Source organism: Lagopus leucura, unplaced genomic scaffold, assembly GCF_019238085.1.
Source record: "Lagopus leucura isolate 7727_CA_CO unplaced genomic scaffold, USGS_WTPT01 Super-Scaffold_100157, whole genome shotgun sequence".
NCBI classification, from domain to species: Eukaryota; Metazoa; Chordata; class Aves; order Galliformes; family Phasianidae; genus Lagopus; species Lagopus leucura.
The window spans coordinates 9038595-9056537 of record NW_024962334.1 but is presented as its reverse complement, the minus strand read 5'-3'; the positions used below and the strand labels follow the sequence as shown (position 1 = coordinate 9056537).

Here is a 17943-nt window from a genome sequence, read left to right as displayed (position 1 = left end):
TATATCAGACTTCTTTAGCTGCTTCTTTTTACTTCTTCCCTGATTTCCGTCTCTTTCAGCAATATAATGAAATAAATCTTCTCTCCCAGTCTAGAATCATGGTTTCCTATGACTAGGAACCTATGACTAGGACACCGGGCTCCCTTCTGGTCTGCATTTTAAGGAGCTGGGAGAAGTACTTCTTACTTACTGGCATTAACAGGTGCAAGCCCGTGGTTGGTACCTTTACCAAGTAAGGTTAATTTTACTGTATGAGAAGTGGGGTTCTCTTCTCTGTTTATCAGTTTGTGATTCGGTTTACATGGGGCAGTTTTCATGTTGTCCCACCAGTCCCTGCACTGCTCTGCAGATGAACCCCTATCCTTTCTCACCTCTCCTCCAGACTCCAAACTCTTGAATCTGTTAGATACAGGGGACATTGTTAATTGTTCTTTTAACAAACGTCAGCAATTAAATAATAAAAAATTCTTGTGTATCTATTAGAGACCTCTGTCCCTCCAGATAAAGCAAGAGACCTCACCCAACCCAAAGAAAGGAAGTGCAAAGAAGATAACATTTTGATTGCATAAGAAATAGCATCTGGGTTATCTGAGGTGCATGTGGAAAGTCCTACAGCAAGATATTGAGCTCTGTTTATAATACTGGCATTCAAGAGAGACACAATGATACATTTCGTTGCATCTGAACTTTCTGATCTGGCCTGAGCTGTGTCAAGGGCACCACACCTCTTTGCCTGCACAGCCTTTCATGTCAACTAGTTTGAAATGTAATGGGGAGGAGGGGCAGAGCCAAAGAAATGTTTAACTTGATTGTCCTCGTCAGTAGCAGTAATCTATTCACACAAAAGCATCCCAAGTGCTAGCAATGTGCTATTTTTAAGGCTCCCCTTCCTGTGAGTTAGTTATTAAATGCTCTAAGTTATTTATAAGAATCATTTGTAATAAACACCACAGGCAGCGAGGGACATTCTGGTTTTCAATCACTTACAGTAGTTTGCATGGTGTGAGATAGTTAACTGTATCTGGAGCTTCTCAGTGTGTCCTTCAGTTTAGTGGCTTTCAGCCCTAATTTTCCCCCAGATTTTTCCTTTCAGCAGAATTTGGAGTTACCATGTAATGTATTTCCAGGGTGGGTCATCGCCTTGCACTTCTGCAGGCAAGGCAGGAGCATCAGGGATGCTGCACAAGAAGCATCAGCTCCCTCAAACTGTACTGTGGAAAGGCCTGGCAAAGCCAGACGCTAACCCAGTGACCACCTCCACTTCCAACAGCACTCAAGCACACCATGCAAACTGTTTTCATTCATGTGAGATGCATAAATCTCTCACGGTCACCTTTTGTGGTTGGCTGACAGCAGCCAAGAGGGTGTTACTTGTAAAATGGATCTAAAAGGGGCCCAGTCCTGCCCTGAAAGGAGACACATTTTTAGACATCTGAAGAAGGAAGCTGAGTCCTTGGACTTGTTCAGCCCATTTTTATTGCTGGAGATGCTGCTAGTCGCTTCCTTTGCTGCAGTGCTTGAGCTCAAAGTGTACCTTGGCAGAAGCCCAAGCACATGGGGCTCACCTCCAGGCCTGGCACTTCAGTGCACCTTCTGGCAGCCCAGAGACCTCCTCAGGCCTTCTGCCTCCACAGTGGGCCACGTTTTCCCAGTGGCCTCTCTCTGTCTGCTTAAAAAACTGCTTTAAATTAACAGCCCCTTGGAAACATTCATCTGCAGCAGAGGGGTTTGGGCGTGAAGGGAGAAGAGCCTGGGCTGTGGCTCAACCAAGTGCTGGACTAAAGGCTGGAGACCTGCCTGGGTGACAAGGACACATCTGGGGCTGCTTCCAGATGTCCAATGACCTCCTGAGGACAACGGGCACTTTTTAAGTAACAGCCAACTCTGACAACCACTGCAACCAGCCCTGATGGTGCAGAAACATCTTCCCCGTGTGGATCCGGGCACACAGACATCACACCCAGAGAAGGCAGCCATGTGGAGAAGCCTTTTTCACTGTCCCAAACCAAGCTGCAGCCCAACCGTTGCTCCCTTCCACTGTCAAGTCAGCACATGAGCAATGAAAATCCCTGGGCTCACCTCCTTCCCAGAAATGCCCGTCAAAGCCCAGGCAGCTATTCACCCCAAGTATCAATTTTATAGTGCTGTGTGTGTGTCTATAATCTATTTACCAGCATTCCTACTTCAGTATGTGCCTGTTAATAAGATTAGTAATTAAAAAGCTTGATAGGAATTGGCAAGCATGCCTCTGCCTTGCCCTCCCCTCACAGCCAGGCTGGCGTGGAGGCGGCGCATGGCTGGCAGAGCACCTGTGGGCCGGCAGCAGCAACAGGACGGCTGCCCACCTGCAGGACATGGAGAAGGCCCGGCCGCTGTGGGACAACCCCTTGCAGTTTGTTTTTGCCTGCATCTCTTATGCCGTGGGGCTGGGGAATGTCTGGAGGTTCCCATATTTGTGTCAGATGTACGGTGGAGGTAAGTGCAGTTTGCATTTCTCACTTTCTGCCTCTGGAAGTGTGATGATGAGCTCCAGAGGCGTTTTGTCCTTGCTGACCCCACCAGGGTCCGGAGCAGAGCAGGAGGTCAGGTTTTTCTTCTGCGTGTTTCAGGAGGAAAGTTCCTTGTGCTGTGCAAGAAGGGCACAACATACAGCTGGCTCAGACTTTGTCTGCTTTGTTTTATGTGTTCTTTAGCATGAAATATTCACCTGACCGCTGCTCCCACACAGCACTCACTTCTCAGAAGTACAGTGGAACAGTGGGAAGCCCCATGTTTTGTAAAAGCACAGTGAGAACTGTAGGTCCGTAGGATGTTTATGTATTGCTTTCCTGCCCCCTCGAGCCACTCTGAAGGCACTAGAAATGAGCTCAGATCCTCACAATTTCTCTGAGAAGTAGCTGGATCAAGTAAGAGGTGGGAAGATGTTCACACTGAGTTGATTGAAGGATCTGCTGTAACATATCAAGGAGCTGTCATTAATGTGTTGTCCTTTATACAAACCTTACTCCGGGAGGTGATAAGTTGTCTGCAAAGCTGCCTTGAATTTGGATGAAAATCCTCAATCAGCAGGAGCTCCTGTGCTAATGCCTCACAGGAAACTTTGAAAATAGGGAATAAATGGGCTCAAAAATGCCCAATCACCACCTTTGAAAGTCCATCCCTCTCCCAGGTCCAAACAGGAGAAAGATGATATCCAAATCATATAGCAGCCATGGATGTTGTTCCTTAGAAATTGAAAGTCAGTTAATTCGTTAACTGAAAAGCACCACTAACAATCTCTTTTAGTGTATAACTACCTCTGGTTTACTGGCATTTACTGAAGAACTACCTGTGCAGAAACTGTCTGTTTTCATAAACCATCCCAGTTTTATATTATTTCCCAAGCTGTATCCGTTGTCAGAGCATTGGACCCATCTTGTACATGCACTAAGCAACATGATCAATATCTGCCTTATTTACTGCTGGTCTGCTTCTGACCTGTTCCTTTCAGGAAAGAAACACACAGGTGTTTCAGTTCTTCTTATTCATTTTGTGCAATGAACGTTGACTCATGGCTTGCTTTTAAATGCAGAGGTGGTGGAATTTGGTTCATGCTGGCTGTTGAGAAGCCAGCTCAGTGCCAGGACCACATCAGAGCTGCCCTGAGGGATCGGGTCAGAAAAACTCAGATAATGCAATGGACAAAACTACAGCAGAAGCAAAATGCTGCTGTGTCTGAAGCTTTTTTAACCATTGGTTGGCGACCCTGAACACAGCAGGGGCATTGAAACTAGATGATCATTGTGGTCCTTTTCAACCCAGGCTATTCTATGATTCTGTGATTTCTGAGATCAGAAGCGATGGAAGGGCTGGATTCTGGGAATACTTATCAAGGCTTTTGGAGAGTAAAGGCTTCATGTCCAACACTGAGTTCTGGCACAACACTCAGGTGCTTGTATGCAATTAAACTGCATGTGATGAGTGCTCCAACAGCTCATCTTGGCAGACACCCTGACAGACAGCAGAACTCAAACACTGACGATGAGGTTCTGTGGTTTGTCCTTATGTCAATAGTATAGTAGATGGCAAAAATTCTCTGACATGTAACCCAAACTGGAACATTGATCAACCATAGAAAAAGAGTAAATAAAATCAAGTGTTTTCTGACAAGCATGTTTTTCTAAGAGCAGTTTCTCCACTAGTTCTGTCCTCCTGATTAAATTTTCCAGGGGAGCAGCAGTTCTTATTGTTTGTCCAAAACTCCTGACAGTGGGCTTTGCTTCTCCTAATTACTTTCACTGCCCTCTTAGAAGCATTGAGTGCCCTTCCAGGGGGCCACAAGACTCACACCAAACAAAGCAGTGCTGCAGGAATTCAAGCACTGGGTATGCCAGGCACCCAGGGATGCTGGCAGCTGCCCCTTGGCCTCCTCTTTGCAGGGAGCACGGCCTGCCCTGTCCGGCCCAACAGATCGATTGCCTCCCTTGTGGCATAGGAAGTTACCTAACAGGCTAACAAAGGCCTTGTTAGCAAAGACAGAGCCGGGCGGTAGGACATTAATTCCGAGAATAAACCGGATTATTGCTCAGTGTTTACTTCCAGTCCTTTGCCTCGGCCACTGCCGAAGCCCATTCTTCTGTGCCACTGCACCAAGCCCATCGTGAAGAATGTTAATGCCACAGATTAAATCCTACATAAGAGATATTTACGTAAATTTTTTGGCACGCTGTAAAAAGAGAACCAGGAAAGGCTTCAGGAAGTAATCCAGGGTTTGACTCAGTCAGCAGCTCTTTCTTGAAGTGAAGGGGAAGGATTTTGTCTTCCCACCAGAAATTCAAGCTGATGGGCATCCTGCCCCTCACCTTCTTCCCTCCTTCCTGCCAGGCTTCAATCGTTACTTAAAATTTCCAGTCTATGTGGTTATTGCTGTTGCTTTGCTCCCTATCACAGAATGCCGCATGTAAAGCTCTCTTCTACTTGCCTTCATTTGTCTTAGCACATTCAGAGGTCAGCGTGGCATGTTGTTACCTGTTAACAGCTCTGCACATTGCGCCAGCCGTTGATGACCCACAGTTGAACAACAGAAATCCCAGCCCTGCCAAATGCCCATGGAAAATTCCTGGTCCTGGCCAGGACACCTGCTGAAACCCCAAGAGATGCCCCTCAGGCTGTGTCGTGCTCCTGAACAAATGAGGTGCTGGGACAGGAGCCAGCCAGCCACCACCACTAGGGCAACTTGGATGCTGAGAGGGCAGTGCGGTATTTACAGGCTGGTGGTATGCTGGACACCACCTGTTTTCCCTTGCAGGTGGCTTTTTGATCCCATACGTCATCATGCTGATCGTGGAGGGGATGCCGCTGCTCTACCTGGAGCTGGCGGTGGGGCAGCGCATGCGCAAGGGGAGCATCGGAGCCTGGAAAATAATAAGCCCCTACCTCTGTGGGGTTGGTATGTCCTCTATTTCCATCTTTTGTTTTGTTGCTTTTTTTTTTTTTTTTTTTTTTTTTTTTTTTAAGTACCTAAGGAACAGAGATAATTTGTCCTTCATAGATGAAAGCAGACAGGAGATGGGTTTCCAGCAGGCTGGGGGCATTTTCCTCCTCCCTTTCCTAGCACTGGTGCTGAACCTTGCTCGGGCACAGAGGCCTGAGCTCCAATGCCCTGGGGCAGGCTGCCAGAATGGTGGCAGCCTGAAGATCAGAGCCAAACTCAGCCCCAGGCTGCCCATGCTGAGCATCAGCCCCACAGAGCAGCAGGATGGGGCTTTGGCTTCCACACTACATCTTTGTGTTTATCAGAGCTCAGATCTTCCAACTTTATTAAGACATTATATCACCCCCATGGCCCAAATGAGCTTGCTTACATGCATGTTTTGTTGTAACAGTAAATTGATTGTTCACTCTCCAGAGTGACTGAAGCGTAGAGCTCAGTTCAGGCCAGCCCTGACAGGAGGCGGCCATCTTGCCATGACTGGCTTCTGGGCTTCGCCACTGACCGCACACTCTCTCCCACCTGCAGGCGTTGCCAGTGTGGTCGTCTCCTTCTTCCTCTCCATGTACTACAACGTGATTAATGCCTGGGCTTTCTGGTACCTCTTCCACTCCTTCCAGGTAAGTGGGTGCCTGGTGGTATGGCTTAGCCCCATGGAGGACCCCAAGGGCTTTGCACTGGTACTGGATGGACATTGCTCAGCCCTGGGATAGTCCACGTCATGTGCTCCAGGGCAGGAGTTCAGTCCTCTGGGAGAAGCTCAGAGCTAGGAGATATGCTTGGCTCCAGCAGAGATGGTCAGAGAGGTTGGTCACAGGGGAGAGGATTGGTCCCTGGGGAGAAAGTCATCCCTAGGAGATGGGGTTTGCTTTAGATAAGATGATCAGAGAGGCTCAGTCCTCCCTGGGAGATAGAGGGCCATCTCCAGAGGAGAGGATCAGCCCTTAGAGAGTGGGGCCTTGCTACCAAGGGATGGTGTCAGCACAGGGCCAGGTGGTACAACGTGGGGACAAGCAGCCCCAAGGGAAAAGCTTCCCTAACTTCTGTTTCCACTGCTGTCCTCTCTCCATTCCAGGACCCACTGCCATGGGCCACCTGCCCCTTGAACAGCAACCGCACGGGGTACGAGGAGGAGTGTGAGAAGACATCTTCCACCCAGTACTTCTGGTACCGGCAGACCCTGAACATCTCCCCCTCACTTGAGACCAGCGGGAACCTGCAGTGGGAGCAGGCACTGTGCCTGACACTGGCCTGGCTGGTGGTCTACCTCTGCATCCTCCGTGGCACCGCGTCCACAGGCAAGGTAAGGGGCAGGCACCACCCCTGGTGGTACTGATGGTGGCAGGAGACACCTATTCCTCAGGCTTTGCAAGAGAAAAAGAGAAAAAGAGGTCTACTTGGTCTTTTGCTTTCTTTTTATCTGCAGCAAAAGTTAGGAGGAGGGGAGGAAAGAAATGTCCTAAGAGCCTTCACTAAGAACAGGGCTGAGTGCTGTAATCCACAAATCGCATTAGAAAAGCACAGAAGCCCAAGAGACTGCTAACTAAGAGTAACCTCTGAAACTTGCTGCAGCTGGGTTTGTGGGCAAAAATGACCCCAATGAAATAGCAAAGATGTACTGACAATGCATAGCAATGGAAGGTGTGCCTCAGTGCAAGAAAGAGGGCAGTACAGATAACAAATACAATAATGGCAGTTCTTCATGTGCACTACTGAGATGTTCCCCTTCCTTTCCATAGGTCGTCTATGTCACAGCCTCCTTGCCATACTGTGTTCTCATCATATACCTCATCAGAGGACTGACACTTCACGGAGCTGTCAACGGGTTGATATACATGTTTACTCCAAAGGTATGGAAAAACAGCACTGAACTTTTAGCTAAATGTTATTGGTGACTGAATGTGTAGGTTTTCAAAAGGTGGCAATGCTGCCTTTCTTCTTCAGAGTTTTTCCATTGGTAGTCCTGGTGAGATGTCTCAAGTCCCCAGCAGTGAGCTGCTGGTGGCTTCCCTGCCACATCGCCCACTCCTCTTTGCTTTCCTGCAGAGAAGGATGCCCTCTAACGCCACTTGCAGTGTACTGCTTCCAAACTGTGCAGTAAACCTGCTAGAACTACGGCCCTGAGCTAAAAGGGGTGTACAAAGGGACCCAAGCCAATTCCCTTCACTCCTGGGTGTGGGCGTAACCTCATCAAGGTCGCTGTCCCGGTCCCTGCACTCTCCAAGGGGCGGTACAGTGTGCAGCCTCACAGCCCCATCCTCCTGTCTGGTTTTGCAGCTGGAGCAGCTGTCGAACCCCAAAACGTGGATCAGCGCCGCCACACAGATCTTCTTCTCACTGGGTTTGGGCTTTGGCAGCCTCATTGCCTTTGCCAGCTACAATGACCCAAGCAACAACTGTGAGCGGCACGCCATCATCGTCTCCCTCATCAACAGCACCACGTCCATATTCGCCAGCATTGTGACTTTCTCCATCTATGGCTTCAAGGCGACATTTAACTACGAAAGCTGCATAAACAAGTAAGAGCTGGGTATTTTGTTTACTTCTTTGCCCCCAGAAGCCATTCCTTGCAAATTAAAGAGGAGGTGAACAAACAACAGCATGCAGCACCAGATCTAGGACTGCTCTAGTAAAGGTGATGATGCTGTTTGGACTGGGCTGTCCCCAGGCAGCACTCCCCAACCTCCTTCCCTCACTTGGCCCTGGTAGCTCCATTCCATCTGCAATGGGCACTAAATCTATGCCATCCACCACAGGGTGATCCTGCTGCTGATGAATACTTTCGATCTGGAGGAAGGCTCCTTGACAGCAGACAACCTTAGTGAGATGAAGGACTACCTCATGGCTGCCCACCCACAGGAGTATGCCCAGTTGTCGCCCCAGCTGAAAAACTGCAGCTTAGAAGCTGAGTTAGACACGGTAAGAATCACAGAATAATTAAGGCTGAAAAAGACCTCTCAGACCACCTAGTGCAACCACCAACCCATCCCCACCATGTCCACTGACCACATCCCTCAGTGCACATCCCCATGGTTCTTGAAGACCTCCAGGGACGGTGACTGCACCACCTCACTTAGAAGAAATGTTTTGTAATATCCAGCCTGAGCCTCCCTTGGTGCAACTTGAGGCCATTCCCTCTCATCCTACTGCTGTTACCTGGGAGAAGAGGCCAATCCCCACCTCACCACAGCCTCCTTTCAGGCAGCTGTAGAGAGTGATCAGGTCTCCCCTGAGAGACCTCTTTTTCAGAGGTACACTGCTGGCTCATGTGCAGCCAGCTGTCCACTAACACTTCCTGGTCCTTTTCCTCCATGCAGCTTTCCAAAGGGGCTGCTTTGCAGTTTGTCTGGGCTTCAGTCCCCCCTTGCTTGGCACATTCTGCATCCCTGGAGCATCAAATTGAAAGGCACTACAAGGAATTTGACTTCCCTCCCCAATGAAATTATTCCTTATCATAAGCTTATAGGTAGCCAAGCCCCCAACTCAGTCACTGTCTCCTTCCTGTTGGCAGGCTGTCCAAGGAACTGGGCTGGCATTCATTGTCTACTCAGAAGCCATCAAAAACATGGAGGTGTCTCAGCTGTACTCTGTGCTCTACTTTGCCATGCTGCTAATGCTGGGCATTGGCAGCATGCTGGGCAACATCGCCGCCATCCTTACGCCCCTGACTGACAGCAAGGCCATCACCTCACGCTTCTCTAAGGAAGTGATCTCTGGTAAGTGCCTGCAGTGCGGTACCCTTGGCCACACAGGGAGAGCAGGCATGCATAGCATGGTGTCCCTCAGCATCCCTCTGTCCTCGAGAAGAGAAAGGCGTGGAATCACAGAATTGTTAAGGTTGGAATAGACCTCTAAGATCATCAAGTCCAACTGTCAACCCATCATCTCCATGCCCATTAACCATGTCCGTCAGTGCCACATCCACATGGTTCTTGAACACCTCCAGGGATGTGACAACCAGCTCCCTGGGCAGCCTGTGCCACTGCTCACTGCTCTCTGAATAGACTTTTCGTAATATCCAACTGGAATCCAAGTGCAGGACCAAGCACTTGGTCTTGCTGAAGCTCATGCAATTGGCTTCAGCCCATTGATCCATCCTGTCCAGACCCCTCTATAGGGCCTTTCTACCCTCAGGGAGATCAACGCTTCCTCCCAACTTGGTGTCATCTGCAAACTTACTAAGGATGCACTCAATCCCCTCATCCAGATAATCAATAAAGATATTAAATCAGTCCAGCCCCAATACTGACCACTGGAGAACACCGCTCAATGTGTCACCAGCTGGATTTAACTCCACTCACCAGCATCCAGCTGGGCTGCCAGCTTCTGCAGGAGAATGCTGAGAAGGACAGTTACAGCCTGTACTAAAATTTAGGTAAATTACATCCACAGCTCTTCCTCAACCAATGGTCATCCAGTCATAGAAGGAGATGAGGCTGGTGTCAGGCAAGACCTGCCTCTTGTGAACCCGTGTTGGCTAGGCCTGGTTCGCTGGCTGTCCCACACATACTGCATGATTGCATTGCACAAAGGGCCAGGAGGAAGGCCAGGACATATGTAGCAAGTGGCTCAGCAGTTTTGCATACGTCACCAGCATCCCTAGATGTGAAACAGTGGTCAAAAGCAGTAGATGCTCCCAATCAAGCATCGCATTTAAGAACTGTTTTACCACTGTTAACTGTCAACCAGAATTCAGAGTGCTTCACACAAAAGAGTGTGGGGGGAAGCATTTAAAATCCATGTTTTCATCAGGCAGAGAAGAAGGATGAGTGCGAATAGCTCAGTAATACACACCGTGCCCAGGAGCTGCAGCAGCTCACAGCTGAAGAGCCCAGCAGGAACAAGGGGCTTGCCAAGGCCATGACAGCACCCAGTTTTCCTCGCTCAGTGGTGAGGGTGTGCTGCAACTGTGCAGTAGATTGGCAAATAAAGGATACAGCAGGGCATTTACAAACACGCACATGGGCCATACCTTTGTCAGAAGGCAAAAACTTGCCTCTCTTTTGCAACCCAAGGCACTTTGAGATCTGTATCAAGAGCAAAGAATCACAGAACGGCTTGGGTTGGAAGAGACATCAAGGATCTAGTTCCAGCCCCCCTGTCACAGGCAGGGCCACCAACCTCCAGCTCTGATACTAGACCAGGCTGCCCAGGGCCTCATTCCACCTCATCTTAAACACCTCCAGGGATGGTGTTCATGCCTTGCGTGCTGCCATGTTGCTAAGTACTGAAATACAAGCCTGATATATATGGGAAGTCATTCAGGCTTTCTCCAGCCCCTGCAGCAGCAGGCATGCCCATGATAAATACCCCCTCATGCAGTTTGATTTCCAGGTACGAGGGCAGGGTCTCTGTTTTATCCACGCAGGTTTTGTGTGTTTCATCAACTGCATCATCGGCCTCATATTCACCATGGAGGCTGGGAACTACTGGTTTGACATATTCAATGACTACGCAGCCACCCTCTCGCTGCTGCTCATCGTGCTGGTAGAAACCATTGCTGTGTGCTACATCTACGGGCTAAGAAGGTAACAGCTCAACACCTCCTTTTTTCTCATGGCCTGAGCCAGGTGGGATGGCTGCAGGCCAGCACTATGAACACCACCTGGGGCTGCTTTTTTTCTGCTAGGTTCTGTGCCCAGCAAGGTGATGGGGCCCCTTCATTCCAACCTCACTCTCTAATCCGCATGAAGCAATTTTTCAGGCAACAGCTCTTTGCTCATTACCCCTCCTGGCCAAGTATGCTCTCCACTCCCTCTGCCCGCATTTTCTTCCTTAGGTGCTTCTGAAGTGACACGGATGAGGGTGTGGATTGAACTACGCAGGAATGTCTTGCGTTTTTGTTTCTGTTTTTAAACACAGATTTGAGAAAGATCTTCACACGATGATTGGACGCAAGCTAAACTGGTACTGGAAAACAATGTGGGCTTTTGCTAGCCCTTTGCTCATTATAAGCCTGTTTATATTTTACCTCACGGACTATATCCTCACAGGAACCCTTCAGTACCAAGCGTGGGATAGCACACAGGTAACACAATTGCTTTGTTTTAAAACAAACAAACAAAAACACTTCCATTAATTCCCTCAAGACCAGAATATCAACTTAAAAAACACACATTAAATATAAAAATAATTAAAAAAGATAGTTTGAACAAAGCTGCTGCTGGCTTTCACAAGCTAAAAGCTTTCAAGATTGGCATAAACATTTTTCTTCATGGCCAAAACACATTTTAAGAATGCTTAACTGCGTATTTATTCCAAAGGAATGACTACTGGGTAAGCAATTGGCTCATAACCTTCTGTGGAAATGTTCCTAGCATGCAGAAACAAATTAGTAACTTTTGGAGCCTGCAGAGGGCCTGCCCTGCTGACCGAGTGTCAGCGTGAGCCCACAGGCCCAGGAGCAGAACGAAGGCACATGTCCACATGGAGCCACCTCATTAAGAGAAGCAAATCAAAGCCAAAAATCACACGTAACAGCTACAGCAGCTCTGTTCTCATTATCAGTTTTAAGGCTGTGAGGTAGGACAAAGAAGAGTGCTGAGGATACTCATGAGCAGTTCCACCTCAGGCAGCAGTGCCTTTGCTTCTCTGCTGGCCCATTTAAATAAACACGTGGCCAGACTGATTTGGGATGTAGCAAACCAGACCCAACGCTGCTTCTCTCTCTTGTAGGGGCAGCTGGTGACAAGGGACTACCCCAGCTATGCCCTGGCAGTGATAGGGCTGTTGGTGGCCTCATCCACCATGTGCATACCCCTGGGGGCACTCCTAACTTTCGTAAGGAAGAGACTGAAGAGGGAAAGAGTCTCCACTGTCGCATGAACACAGAGAACTGGATTGGGAAAGACCTCACCCGCACCACCAGTGACCGGGCACTTCTGGAAGCCAGCAGCAACCATTACTTGTAGCAGCTACTTAGAGATTGGAGTATCTTGGTGCTATATTTACCAAAAAGTGCTCTTGGGAGGTCCCTCAGTGGTTCAGAAAACAAGCTCTCCCGTAACAAGATGAAGCTTTAGTATGGCCTCTGTAAGAGGGGGAGAAGCAAAACAGCAGCTCACAAACGCTCTAGCTAGCACGAATTAACCAATGCCATCTATTAGGCGATCTTCCCCTCTCCGCTGTAGCACTGCCTATCTGGAAACAGGAGCAACCAAGCAGGCATGTTCCTGCACTGAAGTACGGGCACACATCCCTACCACTTCAGAAAGCCAACACTTAACCATGTGTATTATATCCATGTTCAGCAACACAGTTTATATCCAAGCTGCAGATGTTGTCTCCAGAAGAAGTAAACTTCCAGTTCCAGTGCGCAGTTCTGCCCTGTGCTGTACATTTTGCTAGGGATGCACTGAACAAAGTGCCTGTAATTAATAAGCTGCCCTATAAGCCAACCAACACCCAGTATGCCATACAACTAGCTTTGACAAAGCTCATATCCAAGTGTACTTTAATTTTCATCATGAGATGCAACAGTCCAGCAGTTTCACAGAACTGTTTCATTTGCTCGTGTTAATGTTCTATGGAAGTACCACGCTTAAATTTTAAGCATCGTGTAGCAGGAATCAGTAAAATTTTATCTATGAACTTGCAAAGAGGTCAATGAAGAATACAAGAGACACGCTCCTGGGATACAGGTTCTAAATGCAGTGCCTTGATTATGTAACCATTAGAAGATGGCAAGTGCCTTATAAAAGAGGGATTTTGTTTCAAACGTTTTCAGAGTGCATCAACACAAGTCTATCTCTATGGGGCAAAGAGCAGGAGGTCATTTCACAGCCCTCAGGGGTGGATGAAATCTTGAAAGTCATAATCAACACCGACAGGACACGCTTAGTCTGCAGCAGCCTCTAGAAATGCATGCCTCCCTTCCCATACTGAACTAACGAAGGAAAGACACCCATTTCACTTTTCGGTTTATTAAAAATGGATACCATAAACAAGACCTGTACAAAAAAAATCCAAAGTCGCCCAGCATTTGGTAACAGTTGCATGCGAGAAGTTATCGTCTTGGGCCTCCTCTTCCTCTTCCGCGGCCCCGGCCTCTTCCGCGGCCTCGGCCACGGCCTCTTCCAGCAACTGAGCAAATAAAACAGGAAAGACGAAGCAAGTGAGACCTTGGAATACTTTAATTTCTATCAGAACATTCTGCTGCAAGCACGAACAACCTAACATCTCATCACACGGAAGCAGTAAGATATTAAACCTGTTAATTCCCAGAATGTCTTAAAGACAGCATTGTCATCTTTTGTGTTAGGTGTTCCAGTGCCCAGCTGCCATGGGCTACTGTCTGTCTCTGACTTGGCTGCAGACAACAAGGAGCTGAAACATCACTGCTTCCAAATACTGTGGGAAGTCTGACAATTTCTCTTCTCTGCTTGATAAAACCTTGTTCTTCAGGAATCAGAAAAAGAAATTGCAACATTTTGCTGCACAGAGTATTTTAGTTATTACCCATCTCCCTAGAAAGGTGTTTTTTCTTCTTTCTTTTTTTTTTTTTTGCCACAGCTCACACCATTTCATTAAGTACAGTGTTTAAGAAAAACATGCTCTAAGATTTCCAAGCCCCTTCTCCCAGGTTGCAGCAGACTAAAAGGCAGCATTTCTAAAGGGACCCAGCACCAGACAGCCCATTCTGTTTCCAGAAATGCCTGTGCCAGTTTCAGACATGAATCCCAGCCCACTGCTTCTCAGTGCTGCCATGTCGTGACACACAGAAGGAAGACAGAACCACAGAATGATTCAGGCTGAAGGAAACACTGGAGGCTCTACGGTCCAGATGATGGCAATGTCATTTTAGCCTGTGATGTACACACTCAAGGGCTCCTTATTCCATTTTATTAATGTAAGAAGATTAATTATGATGCATTTTTGGAGCATCAAAGACCGCAGGTCCGTATACTTAGGCATAAATTACAGGAGAAACGGCAAGCAGTTACTTCAGAGCACAATTACCTTTAACTTATTTCTTGAAAGATACACTGATTAACGCTGCTGGGCAGAACTTTTACTGCCTGAGGACACATACAAACTTTGTGGAGTTTACTGGACATTGTTAACAGCGTAGAATAAAAACAGCAGCATTCCCTACTCGGTTAGGCTTCTAAGGAAAAGAAGGAACATAGCCTCAGCTCCTTCTGCATTCTGAAGCCCCTCCAACTCAGATCTCCAGCAGATTATTTGTATCCACTTCCACATGGGATTTCAGTTCAGCACCACTCCTGAGGCTATTCTATACTTTCTTATTAGGCTAAATATGAAGGTACCCACAGAACCAGGGAAGCTGAGCAGACATTTTGAAAACAGGAACTGTTGGTGAAACAGTGAAACACATGAACAATGAAAACAGGAACATTGGTGTTACCTCTGAGAACGTGATAGGTTAAGATTTACTTGCACTTGAAGACATTTACATGTTGAAACAGATGCATGAGAAGCCATATAAATAACTTCTCATGAAAGGAAACTACAGACACAAAGAAGGCAGGCAAGGCAGAGCGAGTGAGTTCAGTACAAACCCTCAGAGATGAAAGCAATACAGAAATTAAGATATTCCAATCCTATGCCTTCAGACTGAGAGCACGAAAACAAAGACAAGGCAAAACAAGCAGAGATTGGGAAATCATGCACTGACCTGCTTCTCTTTTCTTGGACTTGACTTTTGGTTCAACATCCACGAGCAAGGTGTCCAGGGGCAAACTGTCTGGCAGAATGAAGTATCGGATGTTATTCCCCCGAATGCTCAGCGTCTCCAGCTGTACAGGCTCCCTGTTCTTCAGTGTCATTTTCACAGCCTTGAGATGAGTATTCATACTGACATCCACTCCTGAAATGGCAGAAGTCTGATTTCAGAGAGTGAAAACACACTGGATGACTCCTCTCTGGCTATTATTAACGGTGCACACGCTTCAAGACTTTGCTAACAAACACTTCTGGATCTGTGCCATTCGTTAATTAATCCTCTAACTGGAAGGAGAAACTACATCTTTTTTTCTCTGTTAAGTTATGCTGATTTATCAGCTGCTGCCCTCAACTCTTCACTGATATATTTCCAATGGAAGAGCCACTTGCTACCAGCTGTAGGGATCCGTTCCTAGGTCTTAGTCACAGCAACACTGTGCACGCTTAAAATGATTCCTCTGGACAACAAATAAACTGCCACTTATTACAAAAGCATAACAATTGTCTTTTTTACTCCTTTAAAAAGAAGGAAAACAAACTTTTGAGTAGGAAAAAAACACTGCATTTCCTTGTTAAGTTCAACCACTATTTTCTGATCAAATACACCTAATATCAGCATGAGAAGCACCAACTGCAGGTGGCACTGCAGCTGCAAACATGCTTTGTGCACCCATGTACAGGGATGACTGTCATTTCAGAGCCACAGATGACACTGTAAGGTTGTAGAGGTTCTTAGCACAGCATGAGAGAGACTTTGCTCAACAACAAAGGCAGCCAGAACACCAGGGTAGGAGACACACAGACTGCTGCCATCAGAGACAGGTTCTAACAAAGCTGATGGATCTGGCTGCAAAGTGACATGCTTTTAGCCCTACCACATCTCAGTAGATTGGTGCTGGTCAATGAGAGCACCTAAGCAATCCCCTGCAATACAACTCTGTCATGTTATGCCATTTTTAAGAAATCTTTATTATTAGGTGGTTTTTGAGTATTTTTTAAAGTTAGAGACCAGCAACAAGACCAAGCACAGTCATCATACATCACAGGCTTTGCTTTACTGAGTACTGCACATCTTGATGTCTTTTGAGCAACTCTAAAATGAGTATTCTTGGAACGCTATCAGCCTCTAATCTTTCTAAAGCAAACAACATCTGCACAATTTTCTGTGCATGAGAAGCAACTAATCAGCTAAAAAGGCTTTTCTCAAAGCCTTCAGCTCAGGGAGGAGGAGTACCCTCACTGTGCAGACCTGCATAAGAGGAGCACTTCCCTACGCAGACACACACAGACCTGTTTGCAGGACAGGCCTTAGGCTACAGCAGGAGACCTGGATCTCTTTAACTACACATTCTGAAGCCAATTTAATGAAACCGATGTGTGCACATAGAAACGTGTGTTTCCATACCTTAAGCAGAGTAAAAACATCCTCCTCAAAACCAACTTTCAAGCTTTCAGATTTAAAATCTTGCCCATCTCAAAGCCATAGCCACATTCTTCATTAACTATTATCTGAAGGGACCTTCAAGTTCCAGCCCCAAGATGTACTGAAACATCTTACAAACACGTAGGCTGTATACCCACTGCCCTTTGATACAGCACTAACGCTGCCTCACCAGTGCCTGCATGCTGTTGCAGTAATTTCAGGTTACCACGCTTACACCAGCAGTGGCAGCACTGGTCTCCTTTACCCCACACAGCTCTGGTCAGTCTGTGGGGCTGCTGGCACACCATACCTGTGATGGTGCCATGCACCTGTGTCCCGTTCTTCAGCTCGATGGTCACAGTCTCATGACTCAGCTTCATCAGAAACCTAGGAATTAAGCATAGGGTGTTCATTATCACACTAAGCCTTACCCCTATCCAACCACATGCTGCTACAGAGAACCGATATGCACCGAGTGCTGCATTCTAAGCCAAACGTTCCCAACTGCCGTCAATTCCACTGAAGGAGCTCATCAGCAAAGCCAAAGCCCCAGACAGCGCCCACTGCTAGGGGCTAAGAAGGCGGCACCGGGCTCAGGTAGCGCTGGGACAACGCCTTCAGACACAAGGTTTGTGTTTCGGGGACCTTGTGTGAGTTGTGTTCGGGATCCCTCGTGCATCCCTTCCAACTCGGGATACTCCGCGACTCCATGGGCTCAGAGCCGCGCTAAGGAGAAGCCATTTTAGGAGTCGGTACCGCGTGAAGGCGCTTCTACCCGGCTCCGCCCCCAGCCGCACGAAGGGGTTTCCCGGGCACCTCGCTCTGCAGGCCCGGCCGCCCGCCGCAGAGCCCAAAGGGGCACCGAAGCCCCACCAGGCCGGGCGGCCCGAGGGTGGGGGAAGGGCAGGCTGCGCGCGCGGGCTTCCCGCCGCCTCTCTCCGCGATCCGCCTCCATCCGCTCACCTGACGAGCTTCATAGCGCCGGCGGAAAGGCGCGGGGGCCGCGGGGCCTTCGGCGGGCAGCGGCGGCCGCCCCTGGGGGAGCGGGGAGCCCTCTGCAGGAGCGCCGCGAGCGCGGGCGGAGAGAAACGGGGCCTTCGACGAGCGGGCCGCGCCCCAGCAGCTCTAGCGGCCGCCACCGGCTCCGATCAATGGGCGGAAGCGGCGCGGCGGAAGGGGCGGGCCGCAGCGCGCCTGCGCGGGGCTGAGGGCGGGCGGGCGCAGGGGGGGGCTGCTCTGCCGCCATTTTGGAATTGTGAGGTTGAAGCTGGGGGAGGAGCGCCGGCTCGAGGTTATACGGGTCTAAGCACCAAAGCAGTACATCTAGACCGCACCAGCGATGCTTCCATGTTAAAGCAGTAGATAA

General features: G+C 48.3%; 2 protein-coding genes across 2 annotated transcripts; one reads left to right on the top strand and one right to left on the bottom strand.

Moving 5' to 3' along the window:
* Nucleotides 1-2326: 2326 nt before the first annotated feature.
* On the top strand, nucleotides 2327-15612 carry SLC6A20 (solute carrier family 6 member 20). The gene is made up of 11 exons (XM_042888893.1): nucleotides 2327-2475; nucleotides 5288-5428; nucleotides 5999-6090; nucleotides 6546-6773; nucleotides 7210-7320; nucleotides 7748-7989; nucleotides 8227-8389; nucleotides 8982-9186; nucleotides 10839-10998; nucleotides 11333-11498; nucleotides 12146-15612. The coding sequence occupies exons 1-11, from the start codon at nucleotides 2355-2357 to the stop codon at nucleotides 12293-12295; spliced, it is 1779 nt and encodes a 592-aa protein (XP_042744827.1). The 5' UTR covers nucleotides 2327-2354; the 3' UTR covers nucleotides 12296-15612.
* SNRPD1 (small nuclear ribonucleoprotein D1 polypeptide) lies at nucleotides 13377-17635 on the bottom strand. Its single transcript, XM_042888895.1, has 4 exons — nucleotides 17541-17635; nucleotides 16888-16964; nucleotides 15108-15299; nucleotides 13377-13552 (listed from the first exon to the last, which is right to left on the bottom strand). The coding sequence occupies exons 1-4, from the start codon at nucleotides 17552-17554 to the stop codon at nucleotides 13476-13478; spliced, it is 360 nt and encodes a 119-aa protein (XP_042744829.1). The 5' UTR covers nucleotides 17555-17635; the 3' UTR covers nucleotides 13377-13475.
* Between the last annotated feature and the right edge of the window lie 308 nt (nucleotides 17636-17943).